This window comes from Mus caroli, unplaced genomic scaffold, assembly GCF_900094665.2.
Source record: "Mus caroli unplaced genomic scaffold, CAROLI_EIJ_v1.1 scaffold_9797_1, whole genome shotgun sequence".
Lineage (NCBI taxonomy): Eukaryota > Metazoa > Chordata > Mammalia > Rodentia > Muridae > Mus > Mus caroli.
In genome coordinates this window covers 28,319-46,651 of record NW_018389378.1, presented here as the reverse complement: position 1 = coordinate 46,651, position 18,333 = coordinate 28,319, and the positions used below count along the sequence as shown (strand labels likewise).

General features: G+C 36.8%; 1 protein-coding gene and 1 pseudogene across 1 annotated transcript in view; both read right to left on the bottom strand.

Moving 5' to 3' along the window:
- Positions 1–350: 350 nt before the first annotated feature.
- On the bottom strand, positions 351–7,487 carry LOC110288079 (annotated as a pseudogene).
- A 34-nt stretch (positions 7,488–7,521) lies between these two features.
- The window catches only part of LOC110288078 (UDP-glucuronosyltransferase 2B17-like), a 14,698-nt gene continuing 3,886 nt past the window's right edge, over positions 7,522–18,333 (bottom strand). Inside the window, exons 2-6 of the mRNA XM_029473799.1 lie at positions 17,716–17,747; positions 17,371–17,502; positions 9,762–9,849; positions 9,122–9,341; positions 7,522–8,041 (exon numbers count right to left, since the gene is read on the bottom strand). Of these exons, the coding sequence (XP_029329659.1) occupies positions 7,762–8,041; positions 9,122–9,341; positions 9,762–9,849; positions 17,371–17,502; positions 17,716–17,747 (752 nt within the window). The 3' untranslated portion in view covers positions 7,522–7,761. The remainder of the gene's footprint in view (positions 8,042–9,121; positions 9,342–9,761; positions 9,850–17,370; positions 17,503–17,715; positions 17,748–18,333) is intronic.

Genomic DNA, 18,333 nt, shown 5'->3' with positions numbered 1-18,333 from the left:
CAGTACTGATCAGAATGAATCTGAGCCTCTGGTGAGGCAGGGATCCTGTGTTTTTGCTCCTGCTGTCACAGGCTCATCACAATTGCTTTAGAACAGATGTTGTGTTCCACTGATTCTAAGATCACATGGAACATCCTCTGGCGACCATGGGGGTATCTACCAATTCATGCCCAAGGTGACCCAGAGCTGGACCTAGCGGAAGGGACTTGTGCCCCTGGTCAAGCAGGTTTTCTGCTTCCCTGCTGCTAGCTCAGGTCCCACGTGATTAGTTTGTAACCAGTATTGTGTTCCACTCACCAGTGATCCTAAGTTCATGTGGAGAGTCCTCTGGGGACCCTGGGGGTGTCTGCCTATTTGCACCCAAGGTGTGTGTGTGTGTGTGTTTTAAATGGCCACTGTGGGTGTTGCAGTACATGTTCTGTAACCTGAAGGACAAGGTGCAAGAATTCTACATCAAAAGGGTAGTTGGTAAGCTTGGAGAATTTTCCCAAAGTTGGATGGTGCCCCTTATCTTGAAGAAACACTTTGCCGGGCTTCCTCCAGATGATATACTGAATGCCTCTGAGCCTGGCCAGGTCTAAGTAACAGCACCCATTGTCACAGTGTACAGTTGTAACAGTACAGCCCAGTCCAGAAGGAAAAGTATGTGGGTACAGCCAGATCTCCGAGCATGCCAATAAATATTTCCATGTTGTACATGATCCTGAGCTGATCTAAAATACCGAGTTCTCTGTACTTGTAATCAACCACATGGACTTCAAATGTGGATACTGTTTTCAATGCGTTTACCAGTTCATTTTGGTTCAGGATTTTTCTGGTGTTTTGTGCTGGGTGCAAGAATGGTACCTCGAACATTATCAGCCTTGGGTTCCTCTTGAGTAAGGTTCAGCCTATGCAGCACATGCTGGGCAAAGGCTCTAAATAATCCAGTATTCAGCCTATGCAGCACATGCTGGGTGAAGGCTCTAAATAATCCAGTATTCTGACAGCTAGAGATTAGAGGTGTGTTAAAGAACAGCCCATTCTACATGCAGGGCAGCAACAAAAACAGGGCTTCTTTAAAAGACCTCTTTTTGGAATCATAGGTTTTCAAATGTATGTTATCATATTAAGTAAATGCTTTCCAGGTACTGGAGAAGAGGTCACTGAATGCATAAGAGCTGATCTGCCACATCACAAATTAAACCTCTGAACTGAAAGAAATGTTAATGTGATGAGTGATATAGAGATTCAGGAAATCATACAAGTAGTGGTACATGCTAATGTCTGCATCTAATTTCATAAAATGTGTTGATTTTTCAAAAGCAATGTCACATTTAGCATCTTCAATAGGCCTGAAATTGAGCTGAGTGTAGTTTTGTAGCTCAGCAAAGTAAGACTGCAGAGGGCTCTTATGCTGACCTTCAGACACCAGTGCATGACTGTCAAATTTACAGTATTCTCCAGTTTCATCACCCTGAAGAAAATCTTCTTTGAATCTGTCATAGTTTCTCTTGATGTTTTTTAAGTCAAGGTATAGACCAATAGCTCTAAAATATTGAAGATGATAAAAGCAAACCAGACTTGAGTTGCTTGCTTTATCTGGCTGGTAGAATGTTCTTACCTCCTCCAGCTGCTCTTGGGCATATCCAAAGTCAGTTTGTTTTCAGAACATGTCCTGGGCTGACTCTAGTGTATCTGTCCATCGCAAGTTGACATAACTGCAAATGGGGATACTGAATCTGAACTCTTATATGTAGGATTTGTTATAACCCCAGCAGTAGTTTAGATTTTCTAAACATTTCTTATATGGACAGTGGGAATCTTCCCTGCACACAGAAGCAATATGCCTGTTATTGTACAAGAACAGAATGTACTTCTCTGGGAGATGGAGGCTGGAGTAGTCTGTACAGGGCTTTGCCTGGCACATTTTTAGCCTCAGAATGAGCCTCATCTTGGCCAATCTCTGGGACTTCATGAAGCAATATTCCAAAGACAAGCAGCAAAACATAGCAACCTGCAGACCTCTTTAATCCTCAGGATCACCCTGAAGCTGCTAATGCTTTGGATAGCTTAAAACCCTCTAAGTCACCAGTAGGAGTACTAGGTCCTGAATTTCAGGTATCCAAATCCACAGCTCTGCAATGCACTCTGCCAGTTAATAAAACTTGAACATTCATAGAAAAAAGTAACCCTTGGCAGTGGGGAAAATCTAAAGAAGCAGATCAGCCAGTTGGCTTTTGCAAGGGAGGGTACACACCCACTTGCATATGCTGGGTGATGGTTCCCTAAACTGCATGAAAGTACAACTTCAGGAACTAGCAGAAAGTCTTCCTGGAGTCAACTTCTCTGGCAAGACTTGGCAGAGATGAAAGCTTTAGTAGGTTGTGCTACCGGTTATTTTGCACAAAATGGCCAACTGCACTCCACGAATGTATAGCTTGATTGGATTTCCACAGGCCTGCAGCTTGACAAGGGAGGTCTGGCAACAGCAGCTCAGGAACAACCCCTTAATATCTTTTAACATCAATCACTCAATTCTCCAATAAAATGACATAGGCTAACAAACTGGTTATATAAACAGGACCCATCATTTTGCTGCGTATAGGAAATTCACCTCAGTGTCAAAGACAAACACTACCACTGAGTAAAGGGCTAGAAAACAATTTTCCAAGCAAATAGTCCCAAGAAACAAGCAGGAGTAGCCATTGTAATATGGGACAAAATCAATTTTCAACCAAAAGTCATCAAAAAGGATAAGGAATTATATTCACCAAAGGTAAAATCTACCAAGAAGAACACTAAGTTCTGAACATATATGCTCCAAATGCAAGGGCACCCACATTCATAAATGAAACTTTACAAAAGCTAAAAGTACACATACCTAACACAATAATTGTTGGGACTTCAACCCCCCACTGTCAGCAATGGACAAATCAGGGAAACATAAACTAAACTGAGACACAGTGAAACTAACCGAAGTATTGGGTCAAATGGTTTTAAAAGATATCTATGGAAAATTTCATCCTAATTCAAAAGAATCTACCTTTTTCTAAGTACCTCATGGTACCTTCTCCAAAACTGACCATATAATCCATCTCAAAGCAGACCTCAACAGATATAAGAAGATTGAAATAATCCTATGTCTCCGATCAGATCACTACAGATTAAGGCCAGTCTTCAATAACAAGTATAACAATGAAAAGGAAACCTTCAAATGGAACCTGAACAATGCTCTTCTCAATGATAACTTTGTAAAGGAAGAAATAAAGAAAGAATTTTAAAAGTTTAGAATTTAATAAAAATAAAGATACAATATTCCAAAACTTATGGGACATAATGAAAGCAATGCTAAGAGGAAAACTCATAGCTCTGGGTGACTAAAAAACAAAACAAAACAAAACAGAACAGAACAGAATAGAACAGAACAAAACAAGCAAACAAAAACCAAATTAAACCAAAAAGAAAAAAAAAAAAAAACTGAACAGAGCATACACTAGCAGTTTTGCAGGATACCTGAAAGCTCTTGAAAAAAAAAGCAAATACACCCAACAAGAGTAGATGGCTGGAAATAATCAAACTCAGGGCTGAAATCAACTAAGTAGAAACAGAAAGAGCAATTCAAAGAGTCAACAAAACAAGGAGCTGGCTCTTAATGAAAATCGACAAGATAGATAAACTCTTAGCCAGACTAATGAGAGGGAACAGAGACAGTATCCTAATTAACAAAATCAGAAATGAAAAGGAAGATAAAACAATGGAAAAGAAGAAATCAAAAAAAAAATCATAAGATCCTATTACAAAAGCCTATACTCAACAAAACTGGAAAATGTGGATGAAGTGGATAATATTCTAGACAGATACCAGGTACAAAGTTTAACCTGGATCAGATAAAAACTTTAAACAGTCCCATATCCCCTAAAGAAATACAAACCATCATTAATAGTTTCCTAAACAAACAAACACAGGACCAAATGGGTTTAATACAGAGTTCCACCAGACCTTCAAAGAAGACCTAATTCCAGTTCTCCTCAAACTATTCCACAAAATAGAAACAAAAGAACCTCCACCCAACTCATTATATGAAGCCACAATTATTCTGATACCTAAACCACACAAAAACCCAACAAAGAAAGAGAACTTCAGACCAATTTCCCTAATGAATATCGATGCAAAAATACTCAATAAAATTCTCACTAACCGAATCCAAGAACACATCAAAACAATCATCCATCCTGACCAAGTAGGTTTCATTCCAGGGATGCAAGGATGGTTCCATATAGAAATGCATGAATGCAATCCACTATATAAACAAATTCAGAAAAAAAAAACATACTGGTATTTACTTAGATGCTGAGAAAGCATTTGACAAAATTCAACATCCCTTCATGAAAAAAATCTTGGAAAGATCAGGAATTCAACACCTTTATCTAAACATATCAAAATCAATGTACACAAATGATTAACCAAAATCAAACTAAATGGAGAGAAACTTGAAGCAATCCTACTAAATCAGTGAATATACAAGAGTGCACACTCTTTTCCTACCTGATCAATATAGTACTAGAAATCCTAGGCAGAGCAATTAGACAATAAAAGGAGATCAAGGTGATTTAAATTGGAAAGGAAGAAGTCAAAATATCACTATTTACAGATGATATGATAGTATACTTCAGTGACGCCAAAAATTCCACCAGAGAACTCATAAACCTGATAAATAGCTTCAGCACAGTAGCGGGATATAAAATTAACTCAAACAAATCAGTGTCCTTTCCCTAGTCAAAGGATAAATAGGCTGAGAAATTAGGGAAACAACACCCTTCAATATAGTCACAAATAATATTTAAAAAAATATATTGTTGTGACTCTAACTTAACAAGTGAAAGATCTATATGACAAGAACTTCATGTCTCTGAAGAAAGAAACCAAAGAAGATATCAGAACATGGAAAAATCTCCCATGCTCATGGATTGGCAAGATTAATATAGGAAAAATGACTATCTTGCTGAAATCAATCTACCGACTAATTGCAACCCCGATCAAATTTCCAAGTCAATTCTTCATAGAGTTAGAAAGAGCAATTTGCAAATTCATCTGGTATAACCAAAAACCTAGTATATAGAAAACTATTCTCAACAATAAGAGAACTTCTGGTGGAATCACCATTCCTGATCTCAAACTGTACTACAGAGCAGTTGCAATAAAAACTGCATGGTACTGGTATAGTGACAGACAAGTAGACCAATGGAATAGAATTGAAGACCCAGAAATGAACCCACACATCTATGGTCGCTTGATCTTTGCCAAAGGAGCTAAAACCATCCAGTGGAAAAAAGACAGCATTTTCAACAAATGGTGCTGGTTCAACTGGTTGTTAGCATGTGAAAGAATGCAAATTGATCCATTCTTATCTTCTTGTACAAAGTTCAAGTCTAAGTTAATCAATGACCTCCATGTAAACCAGTTACACAGAAACTAATAGAAGAGAAAGTGGGGGAAAACCTTGAAGACACAGGCACAGCAGAAAGAATTTCCTGAACAGAAAAAATTAGCTTATACTCTAAGATTAATAATTAACAAATGGGATCTCATAAAATTACAAAGCTTCTGTGAGGCAAAGGACACTGTCAATAGGACAAAATGCCAACCAACAGATTGAGAAAAGAACTTTACCAACCCTACATCTGACAGAAGGCTAATATACAATATATACAAAAAACTCAAGAAGTTAGACTCCAGAGATCCAAATGACCCTATTAAAAATGGGGTACAGGCAGGGCGTGGTGGCGCATGCCTTTAATCCCAGCACTTGGGAGGCAGAGGCAGGCGGATTTCTGAGTTCGAGGCCAGCCTGGTCTACAAAGTGAGTGCCAGGACAGCCAGGGCTACACAGAGAAACCCTGTCTCAAAAAAAAAACCAAAAAAAAAATAAATAAATAAAAAAAAATAAATAAAAATGGGGTACAGAGTTAAACAAAGAATTCTCAACTGAGGAATACTGAATGGCTGAAAAGCACCTAAAGAAAGGTCCAACATCCTTAGTCATCAGGGAAATGCAAATCAAAATAACTCTGAGATTCTACCTCATACCAGTCACATGGCTAAGTTGAAAAACTCAGATGCCATCAGATGCTGGTGAGGATGTGGAGAAAGAGGAATGCTCCTCCATTGCTGGTGGAATTGCAAGCTAGTACAACCACTCTGGAAATCAGTTTGGTGGTTACTCAGAAAATTGGATATAGTACTATCTGAGGACCCAATAGTACCCCTCTTGTGCATATACTCAGAAGATGCTCCAACATGTATTAAGGACACATGCTCCACTATGTTTGTAGCATCCTCACTTATAATAGCCAGAAGCAGGAAAGATACCAGATGTCCCTAAACAGAGGAATGGATACAGAAATTGTGCTACATTTACACAATGGAGTATTACCCAGCTTTTAAAAACAGTGAAGTTATGAAATTCGTGGGCAAATGGGTAGAACTAGAAAATATCATTCTAGGTGAGGTAACCCAATCACAAAAGAACACACATGGTATGCACTCACTGATAAGTGAATATGAGCCTACAAACTCCAAGTACCCATGGTACAATTTGCAAAATATATGAAACTCAAGAAGAAGGAAGACCACAGTGTGGAATCTTTGTTCCTTCTTAGAATAAGAAACAAGATACCTATGCAAGGAGTTACTGAGGTAAAATGTGAAGTAGAGCCAGAAGAAAAGGCCATCCAGAGACTGCCCCACCTGGGGATCAATCCTATATACAGTCAGGAAACCCAGACACTATTATGGATGCCAACAAATACTTGCTCACAGGAGTTTGATATTACTCTCTCCTGAGGTGCTTTACCAGTGCTTCACAACTACAGATGTAGATGCTCTCAGTCTACCATTGGACTGAGCACAGGGTCCCCAGTGGAGGAACTAGAGAAAGGACCCAAGGAGCTGAAGGGATTTGTAGCCGCATATGAGGAACAACAGTATGAACTAACCAGTAACCTTAGTGCTCACAGGGACTAAACCACCAATCAAAGATTTCACATGGAGTAACCCATGGCTCCAGCTGCATATGTAGCAGAGAATAGCCTTTTAGGTCATCAATCAGAGGAGAGACTCTTGGTCCTTTGAAGGCCCTTGGTCTATATGTAGCAGAGAATGGCCTTGTAGGTCATCAGTAGGAAGAGATGCCCTTGGTCCTATGAAGACTTGAGAAACTAACCTCAGTTTCTCAATTGTGTAAATGTAGCTCATGTCAAAAACCTTTAAAACACAGGAAGTTGTAGCAACCTAACTGGAATAAGCGGTCCCCGAGTGACATCATTGTAGACTTAAAATGTTTCCTGGGCAAACAAAATCATCATATGTTTTCCTCTCCAGATACTATTTGTATGCTTATATTTTTAGGCAGTAGCCACCACACCTGTCTCCAGAGACCTGTCTTTGTCAAGCATCTCTTGACAGTCTGCTGGAAACTCTGAACACTGGGATCTCAGAAACGACATTGAAATATTCTATGAGTTTTAAGACTTTATCAAGTACATCTTTATTTTTTTCCATTTTTCTACAATACAATTTTTTACATTAGTTTGAAATTTAAAAAAAGATGTGATTTTTGAAAATGTATCAGTATTCACAGATTTATATGTCTTCTTACAAGGTAGAATTTATAAAGAAGATGTGCCTTGATTAAAAAAGAGTCAAATCAGTGTTTAAAAGGTGGTTCATAATTTAGAATGAGGCTGAAAGTTCATTCATGTAGTGCATTGACAATTAACTCTACTCATTCTTCATATTCTTTTCTTTCGTTTCAAAGAATCGGTAAATGAACAAGAGGCACTTTACAGTAAGAACCACAGTGCCTGCAACACAAGCAAGTAGGAAGCCAATCACATCCAGAGAGTGGGACTGGTACCAGGTCAGGTTATGTCCAAGTGGTCTCAGGTGCTTAGCACTTTTGTGTCGCATGACAAACTCAACCCAGAAGACTGCCCTGTCCAGGGGCTTCATAGGCTGGTCATGGTGAATGGTTGACAACCACATAGCATTCTTTTTATAGCTATAAGAGAGAAAGTGGACATCAATTAATGGAATGAATGCATTAAAACTCCTGTTCTTATCCATTGAGCTGCCCTATGACTTGACTTTTACATATTATTGCTGATCTTCATTTTTTTTCACATCCAAACTTAGAAAAGCGGTCCAAATTTAACAGAGAAGTATGCAGGTGCATTTGATTCTATTGCTGAAAATATTATAGATGAACATATTTATGAAAAGAGTGACTTAGAGACCTAAGTCTCCAGCTCAAAATGTCAGATTAATGTAGCACAACAGGTAGGATTTACAGTGGTGTTAACTTATCCTCCTACTCTTTACAAATCACAATAGCAAAATTGTATATTTTTTCTTATTAAAACATCCTCATTTCTTAGTAGGCTATTACAGTCAATTGCAGTTTAGGATTCAACTTATCTGATAAAGGGATAGGAAGTGTAGATGCTCCTTTGAGATGGAGGAGAGGTTAATACAAAAAAGGCATGAAGAATGTGAAGGTAGATGGCAGAATTTAAGTGATGTAATAAGGGAAATTGGAAGAACAGAAAGGCAAGGGGAAGAAGAAGAGGAGGGAAAAGGAGAAAATAACAAGAATTCTGAAAAAATAATTATACTATTAACTATTTATATCTTTCTTCCAATTCTATGCAAAAACATACATATATAGCTTTAATGAACTTTTCTCATCTGAACTGACATTCATCTTTCCAATAGCCAAGGACTTTCTACTAAAAAGTCCCACACCAGATATGAAAGCCTTCTTTTGAAGTGTTTGGACAGGACTATCAAGATCATTCTTGGCCAAGCAGTGTGGAGGATGAAGCAGAAGAGTTACATATTTAGGACCATAGTAAAGAAATATAAAGCATAAGAAGGAATTAGAAAACAAAAAGTAAGAGAGAGAATAATATATGGACTGAATCATACCCTAATATATTTCTGTTCCTATACTTACCATTGCCTTCAGGATAATTCTTATTTGTTTGGCTTTCAGTAAGAAGACACTAAATATACGAATGTGTGAATAAATGAATAATGAATGAATGGATGAATGAACCACATTTTAAAAGGTGATACTCACAAAGGATTTACTATGACTTCCTCCAGTGCAGTGAGCACATCTGACCTTGACATTGTTCTGATATTCAATGTAACAGCTGCTCCTTTGGCCACCATATAGGCAATGTTATCATGCTGTTCTCCAAACAAAGGAATGCCAATCATAGGGATTCCATGATAGATTGCCTCATAGATACTGTTGGTCCCACCGTGAGTTATAAAGGCTTTGGTTTTTGGATGACCTAGAATAAGATGAATTCAGGATAACATTATTTAGCAGTCTTAGACATGAAAAGAGATATGTATATTATGATGAACTGAAGAGATTTTCTTCATGAAGATTGTTATACTCATAATAACCTCACTGAAATATTTCTCTGTCTCAGAGCTAGAAGAATCTAAATTTTCAGGGAACTATTTTGCAGATTTGCATATGACTAGAGACTTGAAATATGAAATACTCATTTCCAGTCAAACAGATGAAATCCATAGTAGATGTGAAAAAAAAAGTGGTAAGTAAAGACCAAATCCATTTCATAACTTGTTATCCTAAATAAATAATCCATGAAGTAAGTGTAACAAATAGGTTTTGAAGTCAAAAGTGATAAGTATAGGAGTCAGAGACACAGTCATGAATTTCGATTTGTTTTCCAGAGTCTTACCAAGGAGGTCATTCTGGGGGAGCCACTTGTACACTCTCGTGTTGGGTCCTAAAGTTGCTGGGGTTTTGCCATCAAATTTCCAAAGAACCTGTTAAATATTAGACAATCTTTATTGGTAGAGCCAAATTGTACATTACAAAGGCTGAACAGAATATATATAGGATTATAAATGTAGAGACATATATATATATGTAACATACATGTAGACACACACACACACACACACACACACACACACACACATATATATATATATATATATATATATATATATATAACAACAATTAATTAAAAGAATATGTTGTGAATTTGAAAGAGACCAAGGAGGCATGCTTATGCGAGTGTTTGGAGGGAGGACTGGAAAGCAAGAAATGATGTAATTATAATTTTCAAAAGAGACCTTATTTTATAATGTATCTTTTTTTAGTGGAGAGGAAACAGATCTGAACATAGGATAGATGAGGAAGTCACAAGAGGTGAGCAATGAGATCTCTTAAAAGACTGAGCAAAGACTGTACCAGCAGTTTCTGCTTGTATTTTTGCCCTCAATCATGTTGAACACAATCATCACTTTCCACAAAGAGATATGTAGGTAAATGAGATAGTAAGTGATACATGGAAATATTAATACATTGCCATGGCAGCATAATTCAACTGCAAGGAATATTGGCAAATTACTAATCACTTATATTATATAAATTATTTTGAAAACTCTAATATACCAGTTTTAATATTATAATAAAATACATTTTAAATAGTTTAGAGTTTTTGTTTATTCATTTGTGCTATGTTATTTACAGTAAATTTCAATTTTCCTTGTCTTTGATTGTGTATTCTTCATTGTTTGCCATCCAGAATTATCTCTGCCCAGGAGTTCTTGGAAATAATGATCAATGTATTGACCAATAGAAATATGAAATCATCTGACCCATCTGGAAGAACCTTTGCATATTGTAGTGTTGCAACAGTTCAGGAATAGAGTCATGTGAGTAAAATCTTAGTCCACTGAGAATACTCCAAGAAAACAGGTCAAGAGTGTTGTTATTCTTGTTTCTTCAAAACACAAGACTTCTCTTGGTATGTGTCTATGTCATTTTCCCATTTATGCCAGATAGGAGTTGATTCTATATGTTATTACTTTGACTTGTCCTTGTGATTGTATACAGCTTGAAATCCTTTGACCTTTACTCATGTGACATTTCTTAAGCCTCAGAATAAGCCTTGTTTGATGCTGTGAATAAAGTTGGCTATTTCATGAGATTTTAGTCTGCCTCACTTATCAGCTGCATTCTCTCAAGTCTCTCTGTCTCTGGAGTTGTGACAATTGGCAATGAAGGGGGACTTAAAGTTGACTTTGCAATAGAACAATGGAGACCCTCACGGAGAGAGTTGAATGAGAAAAAGCAGGTAGAATACAGAAAAAGCTATACCTTATGCAAGCTTGTGCATCCAGCCAGGGCTATATAGAGAAACCCTGTATTGAAAAAACAAAACAAAACAAAACAAAAAAAAAAAAAAGAGGAGCACATATATTAAAGTCACAACTATTAGGTTGCTTGCAGTTATAATGCCTAGTTAACAGAAGATGATACTTTAGATGAAGAAGTAAGGGACTGCATCTAAATGAATATGGAAAAAGCACATAAACATGGAAAAATATTCCCTTTCAATCAGTGGTCATGTGGGCATTGAGTTATACTGTTAACAAAAAACTTTACAAAGATGAGGAGGTTAATAATCACCAGGAAGTAATTCCCAAGGCCTTGTATGAACATCAACAGAATGATGATGCCTTAAAATTGGTTAAAAAAAAAAGATGAAAAGAAGAATTCCCAGTGAAGGCAAAATGGAAAGCAAAATCAGCACCACTGACAACTATGTAGGTGATCTAATCTTGAGTTCTTCCCCTGTTTAATGAAGATTTAAGAGAGCCTACAAAAAAGCTAATATTACAACCAAGGCAAGCTAGGCTAATGTAAGGAAAAGAAATTCATTCATCAATTCCTTACTGGACTTATTAGTTGTGCTCTGTGTTTCTTGTAAAGTTTCAAGAAAAACAAGATGTATATTAGGAATTAAACATGTACATCATGAAAGATTTTAAGAAGACCTGTGCTTCCTATAGACCTACTACTTTATATAGTTATGAATATCTTTTTGGTTGGAGCAATAATGCACTATGTTTGCCATATGGTTTGATGTAATTGCTAAAATTGTTCTTAGCCCTTTCCAATTTCCTTATTGGCAAATGTGGCTTGAAAATAAAGCCCATAAAAAGTTGGGTCTCTAGAGACACAAGCTCCGCTGGTACTGGTTAGTTCATATTGTTGTTCCAACTATAGGGTTGCAAACCACTTTAGCTCCTTGGGTACTTTCTCTAGCTCCTCCATTGTGGGCCCTGTGTTCCATTCAATAGCTGACTGTGAGCATCCACTCCCATATTTGCTAGGTCCCGGCATAGCCTCACAAGAGACAGCTATATTAGGATTCTTTCAGCAAAATCTTGCTAGTGTATGCAATGGTGTCAGCGTTTTGAGGCTGATTATGGGATGGATCTCCAGGTGAGCTTGTGTCTCTTGCTGCAGAAGTATCAGAAGATGGCCTAGTCTGCCATCATTGGAAAGAGAGGCCCCTTGGTCTTGCAAACTTTATATGCCTCAGTACAGGGGAACACCAGGGCCAAAAACTGGGAGTGGGTAGGTAGGGGAGTGGGGGGAGGAGGGTAAGGGGAACTTTTGGGATAGAATTTGAAATGTAAATGAAGAAAATACCTAATTTAAAAAAAAAAAAGAAATGCCGACAGGGATTTGTATCAGCAGATTATCAGTTGCATGATATACATCCTTCAGTTCTTCCACATTAGAAATGTTGTTAAGGCTTCCTGCATGAATACTGATATGGAATCAGACTTAGGATCTAGTAATATGTAAAATATATGATTCCTCTGAGCCTTATGCTGATTTCAGAGGGAGACTCAGAGATACTATTGAAAAACAAGTAAAGAAGGAGCAAATTCAAGACTTCTTAAAAATTGTCACTTTTGATAATGACAATGAAGACTGCTGAGAATTAAACCTCAAAGAGAGATAAAAACTGTTATGGTCTTTCTGAAGTTATGTAGAAACGTAGGGACATACAAATCTAGAGCAAAAGTACCTGTTTTAGGAAGTTTGTTCTACAAAAAAAGAAATGATGTTGGTCAAGTGGTCACTTTAAGAAGCAAATTGTCCTTATCATAGTTCAATGCTCAGAATGCAGCTGTAGCAACAGGTCCCTCCATGTGTACTCTTTGGTTGGTGGTTTAGTCCCTGGAAGCTCTGGGTGGCCTGGTTGGTTGATATTATGGTTCTTCCTATGGAATTTCAAACCTCTTCAGCTTCTTCAGTCCTTCCCCTATCTTCTCCCTTCAGGTCCCTGTGCTCAGTCTGAGGGTTGGCTGCCAGTATCCACATCTGTATTGGTTAGGCTCTAACAGAGCCTCTTAGGAGAGAGCCATATCAGGCTCCTGTCAGGAAGCATTTCTTGGCATCAGCAATAGTATCTGAATCTGGTGCCTACATATTGGATGGATCCCCCCTCATGGGGCAGTCCTGGATAGCCTTTCCTTCAATCTGTTCCACTCTTAGTGTTGATTGTTTTTAAATTGTCCTTTTTATGGGTACTAACAGGTGTTCTAGTTACTAGTTGCCCCTGATATTACTCAGCATCTGATCTTTGTGAATTTTCAGATATAATAATTGTTGTAGAAAGTATCCTCACAAAAGATTAATAATAACATTATGTTTTCTGAATTTCTAAATTGCAGTTCTGTCTAATCTTGATAGAGCTCATAGTTCACAACTCTATCAGTGTTCATTTACTTTTACAATATGCCGTTAAGGTGATCACTATTTAATAATTATAAAAGAAACATCAGTTCCAGAATCAATTAATCTGATAAAAGTTCCTCTTATATTTAAATCCATTAATTATGTATTGTTTTCCTTTATTAGTGTGCTTAAACTTACAGTCTTATTTGTACTACTGAATCCTCCCTCATGAAGCACATTTTCTACATGATGTGACTATATAGGCAATAATGATAATGTATAAATTTACCTATGGCTTTTAAATACCAATTAGTAGGTATGGTGATCAGAACCACAATTTCTCTTATATAACTTGCATCAGTGACTACTGTAATAATCCGATTTCTTTCATAGATAAACGACTGTTTATCCATGGGAGGGCTGGCCCTTGATCCTTTGGAGGTTTGGTGTCCCAGAATAGGGGGATGCTGGAGGGGTAGGTACTGAGAGGGAGTATGTGGGATGGGGGTGGGGGCTTGTGGATGGTTAACTGGGAATTGGGATATCATTTGAGATGTAAATGAATGGAATGAGTAATTTAAAAAACACCAAAGGGAAGGAGGGATGGGATAGTGCTTTTCAGAGGAGAAAACAGAGAAGAGAAATAACATATGAAATATATATAAATAAAATAGCTAATAAAAGTAAATAAAAACACTCAACAAATTTCAAAAATATTAGGGAATATTAATTGCCTACACACTATTTTGAAAATGCCTAATTTTGGACTAACCTACTATATAAACTCTGAAAGGAGAATTGGAGTTGGATATCCCTTGATTTTATATTGAGGGTCAAAAGTATTACAGCTATTTGAATCCAAACTAAAAGAGGCATTTGTTTATATTGTGGATCCTTTGCTGCCTTTACACTTACTTTCTCCACTAAGTTGTCTCCTATACATACTAAAGCCCAAAAAAATAGACCTCTGGAATGGATCCATTTATACCACAAGGGCCATAAAATACTAACTACTTTTCTTTCTCTTCTTGCTCAATTAATAAATCAGGGGAAGATTTAATGTCAACAATTACATGGATATATTCCTTGATATATTATCTTACACCTAAATGACATCAGTTTTAAAGAGAGTTACAGAACTCTATGGAGTTTTCAAGATTCAAACACAGATTGCTATAGTAGAATAGGAAACTTTAAATTTCCTCTTCTCATCCTACCATGCTCCCATTACTCCAGGATCTATAACAACTGATTCAAACCACCATTCATCCTGTGTTTATTACTCACACTGTGTACACTCTAACCTCCATGTTTCTATTGCAGAACAAAATAAACAAGATGATGCATTGAGCAGTCATATTTTTGCTTTTCTGCAATATGAACATCACCACCTATACAATAATGCTGTTGGGGTTCATGTACAATACCACATCCCACTTAGATAAGTGAGACAGATTGTACAAGAATGTTCTACTTGTTCTCCTGTAAATATCATATTTATATAGCTACAGTTAACACATGAGGTAAAAATCATTAGATAATTATGGACAGTAGATGTAATTTACTATGCTCTTCTGTCTTGGATACCGAACCTGCATGTGTGCATTGATATATATTCTAATTTTAGGGGGTTCTACTTCTATACTCAGGGAATGTTTCTGCAATGTAGTCTTCTTATCCAAACTTTTGATAGTATGGGCGTGCCTACTTCAATAAAATATAGGAGAAAACAATAAAACCTTCTGCAAAGGATAGAATAAAAATCATATTGGAAGCTTCTTTATAATCATCATGGTCAGTGCATAATTGAAAGAACACATGGAATGTTAAAAATAAAAATAAATTAAAAATCTCAAAACTAGTGGAATATCCTTGTACTTTCCTCATTTACTCTTATTTTTAAATTTACCTGAAGGTGATACATGTTCAGGAACTCAAAACTATTTCTATACAGAACATTCTGAATTGCCTTTAGACAGGCCTATGTGATTTCAACAATTTAAACCTTGATAACCCGGCTGGCTCACGAAATTTTGCACAGAATATGCAGATGTTTTCAATAAAACACTGGTTTCCTCTCAGGTTCCTCTAGCCCTGAGGGGTGAATGAGAGATGTGGAGAGTAAGAAGATTGTGGCAGACATCATGAAGATAGCAAGGGGATTTTTGACTATAGCATCAGAATTCAAGTCAGTCTACTTTGGGCCAATTAAAGACCCTATGCACCAAGGAAGAAGTTAATTGATGCCATTTGTCACCTGAGAATCTCTTTCTGGTGACTGCATCTGTTTTCACCTGTGATCCTTTGTATACTCAAGCATCCAAAGACAAGTAAATTTGAACATATATTAAATCAAAATGACTCTGGATACTCTGTGTTCAAAAAAAAATTAAAAAGGAGGAGATATGAGAAAGGGGTCCACAATAGAGACGATTTTTGAGTGCTTGTGAAAATACTCTAAGAAAACTGGACAAGGGTATTTGACCTCAGTTTCTTCAAAGAGATTACTTTTGGAATGTGATTTGGCCCCCTTCTCAGATCTAGCAGATAGGAGCAGGTCTACCTCAGGTTAATCACTTTTACTTACTATTGTTATCCAGGAATGTTTAAACTCTCCTTTGTGTTTCTCATTGGAAATGCAGGTTTATGTCATACATAGCACATCTTTATGACTGGATGCAACCAGAACTCCTGTGTTATGTATTATTATGACCTTTCTTAACCCTCAGACTGTAAGGATTTGATTCTCTGTATAAAGTTGGCTATTGCATATGTCTTTAATTTCCCACGTCATCTGGAGTGGTGACAAGGTGGGATTTAAACACAGATATTACATCTGCTGTACCAACTTCACCCAAGTAGACACTTGTCCTTTGTAGAGCAATTGCTGTGGACCACTGATTCAAAACATGTCAGCATCTTCTGTACACTGGACTTTTTCCTCATCTCCAAATGATCACTATGACCACACAGTTAGATTGACATCTTTTATCATTTCTTTAAGAATTTCATATAATATTCTTTTTTCTTATTAATTCCACCAAACCCCAATCTTCCATGAATCACCCCCTTCCCTATACATCCTACTTCTGGCTTAAAAATAATCTACCTTCTTACCTCAGATTTCTGAGGCAGGATGATTTCTGGCTGTTGAAGCCACTAGCCTGAGCTGCAGTGTGAGATCGTATCAAGTCACAGGCTCAGGAAATTAGCTCCACTAGAGTTTGTGTTACATACTCCTATAAATTGCCATGGTATTAAGAACGTTCCATGTATTAATTTGACCTGGGCAGTGTTAACTGTGTGTTTTTAATCATCAAAACCAAAAATAAAACAAAAAAACAAAACATAAGAAGCCAGTTATCCTCTCCAAATATTCTTGCATGTGTGGTCTTCCAGTAGGGAATGCTTGGCTTAGATTTGGTCTGCTTTTTGATTGCACAAGTTTTATACATGTTTTAGATTCACATGAATCTAAAATCCATACAACTATTATCTTTTCGTGTGAAATCAAGAAGAATTTGCTGTGTCTACACACCCTTGACAGTAATGTCATCATAATGCGAGGACTTCAGAATGTACCCACAGAGATCACAACATTGATATCCAAGGTACTTGCAGTCAAAAATACCTTCTTTAATATTGTAGAATCTCTTTTGTGTTTCTGTTTATAATTTGGCTAAGCTAAATTAGAGCTTACCCAAACCTTTAGGTTTCACATAGTCAATTCTAGAATCAGACCTTCCAAGGACTTTTATGGAAGCAGTATACATTCTCCTACCATGGGCACTTTACCTCACCTTTTGTGGAATCTGGGCAAGGGCCCATGCAATTGTGTTGGCTTTTTCTTCTGTCATGTTACTAAACATTGACCCAAGAGAAAAGACCACTACACCATGGTCTCCAGAGCTCTGGACATATTCTTCCATATCCTGTGAATAAAGAACTTGTTTTATCACACAATAGCAATTGTAGAGAAGTCTCTCATGAAAATTTTACAAAACAAAACAAAACAAAAACCTAGGGGAAAAAAATTGAAGTATTATGAGTTTTTAGAATAGTGGTATTAAAAGAAACAGAAGACAGAGCTGGCACAGCCTACCACAGGCAGCAGTATGAAGTACACTCACATATGTGCAACAAACCTGCTCAACATTTTCCTCTGGCAAAATGAAAGCTAAGAAATGCAAGTATTGTGAGTGAAATATTTGTAAAATTGTAGCTCCATTTTATCTTTCATCCTGCAGAATTTATAAAGTTTGCTTGCTGTTTAATTTGCTACTACTATGGTTAGTTTAGTATTATTAGCTAGTGTTTACTGAAATATTATCAATGTTGTGGTATGTACATATGTGATAAGTTAATGCATTCTTCCTCCTATGATAAATAAAATGTTTGGTTCTTAATAAAATAATCATAACCACGAGAAAAATATATACTGTGTGACGATTTTCTGATATTGTGTATAAATGAGAGTATTTTCTTAATGTCTCCAAATTCCCTGCCTTTGTTTTAGCCAATAAAGGCCATGATAAAATCAGATGTTCTACTCCATTAACTTTAAGATATTATGTTTGAGACTGTCTCTCATTGAACATGAATCTCACCATTTTATCAAGTTACTATACTCAGTATTAACTTGTGTTCAGCTCCTACATGCTATGCTAGAACACTAAGCTTTTTTTTTTTAATTTTTTTAATGTTTTTTTTATTAAGTATTTTCCTCAATTACATTTCCAATGCTATCCCAAAAGTTCCCCATA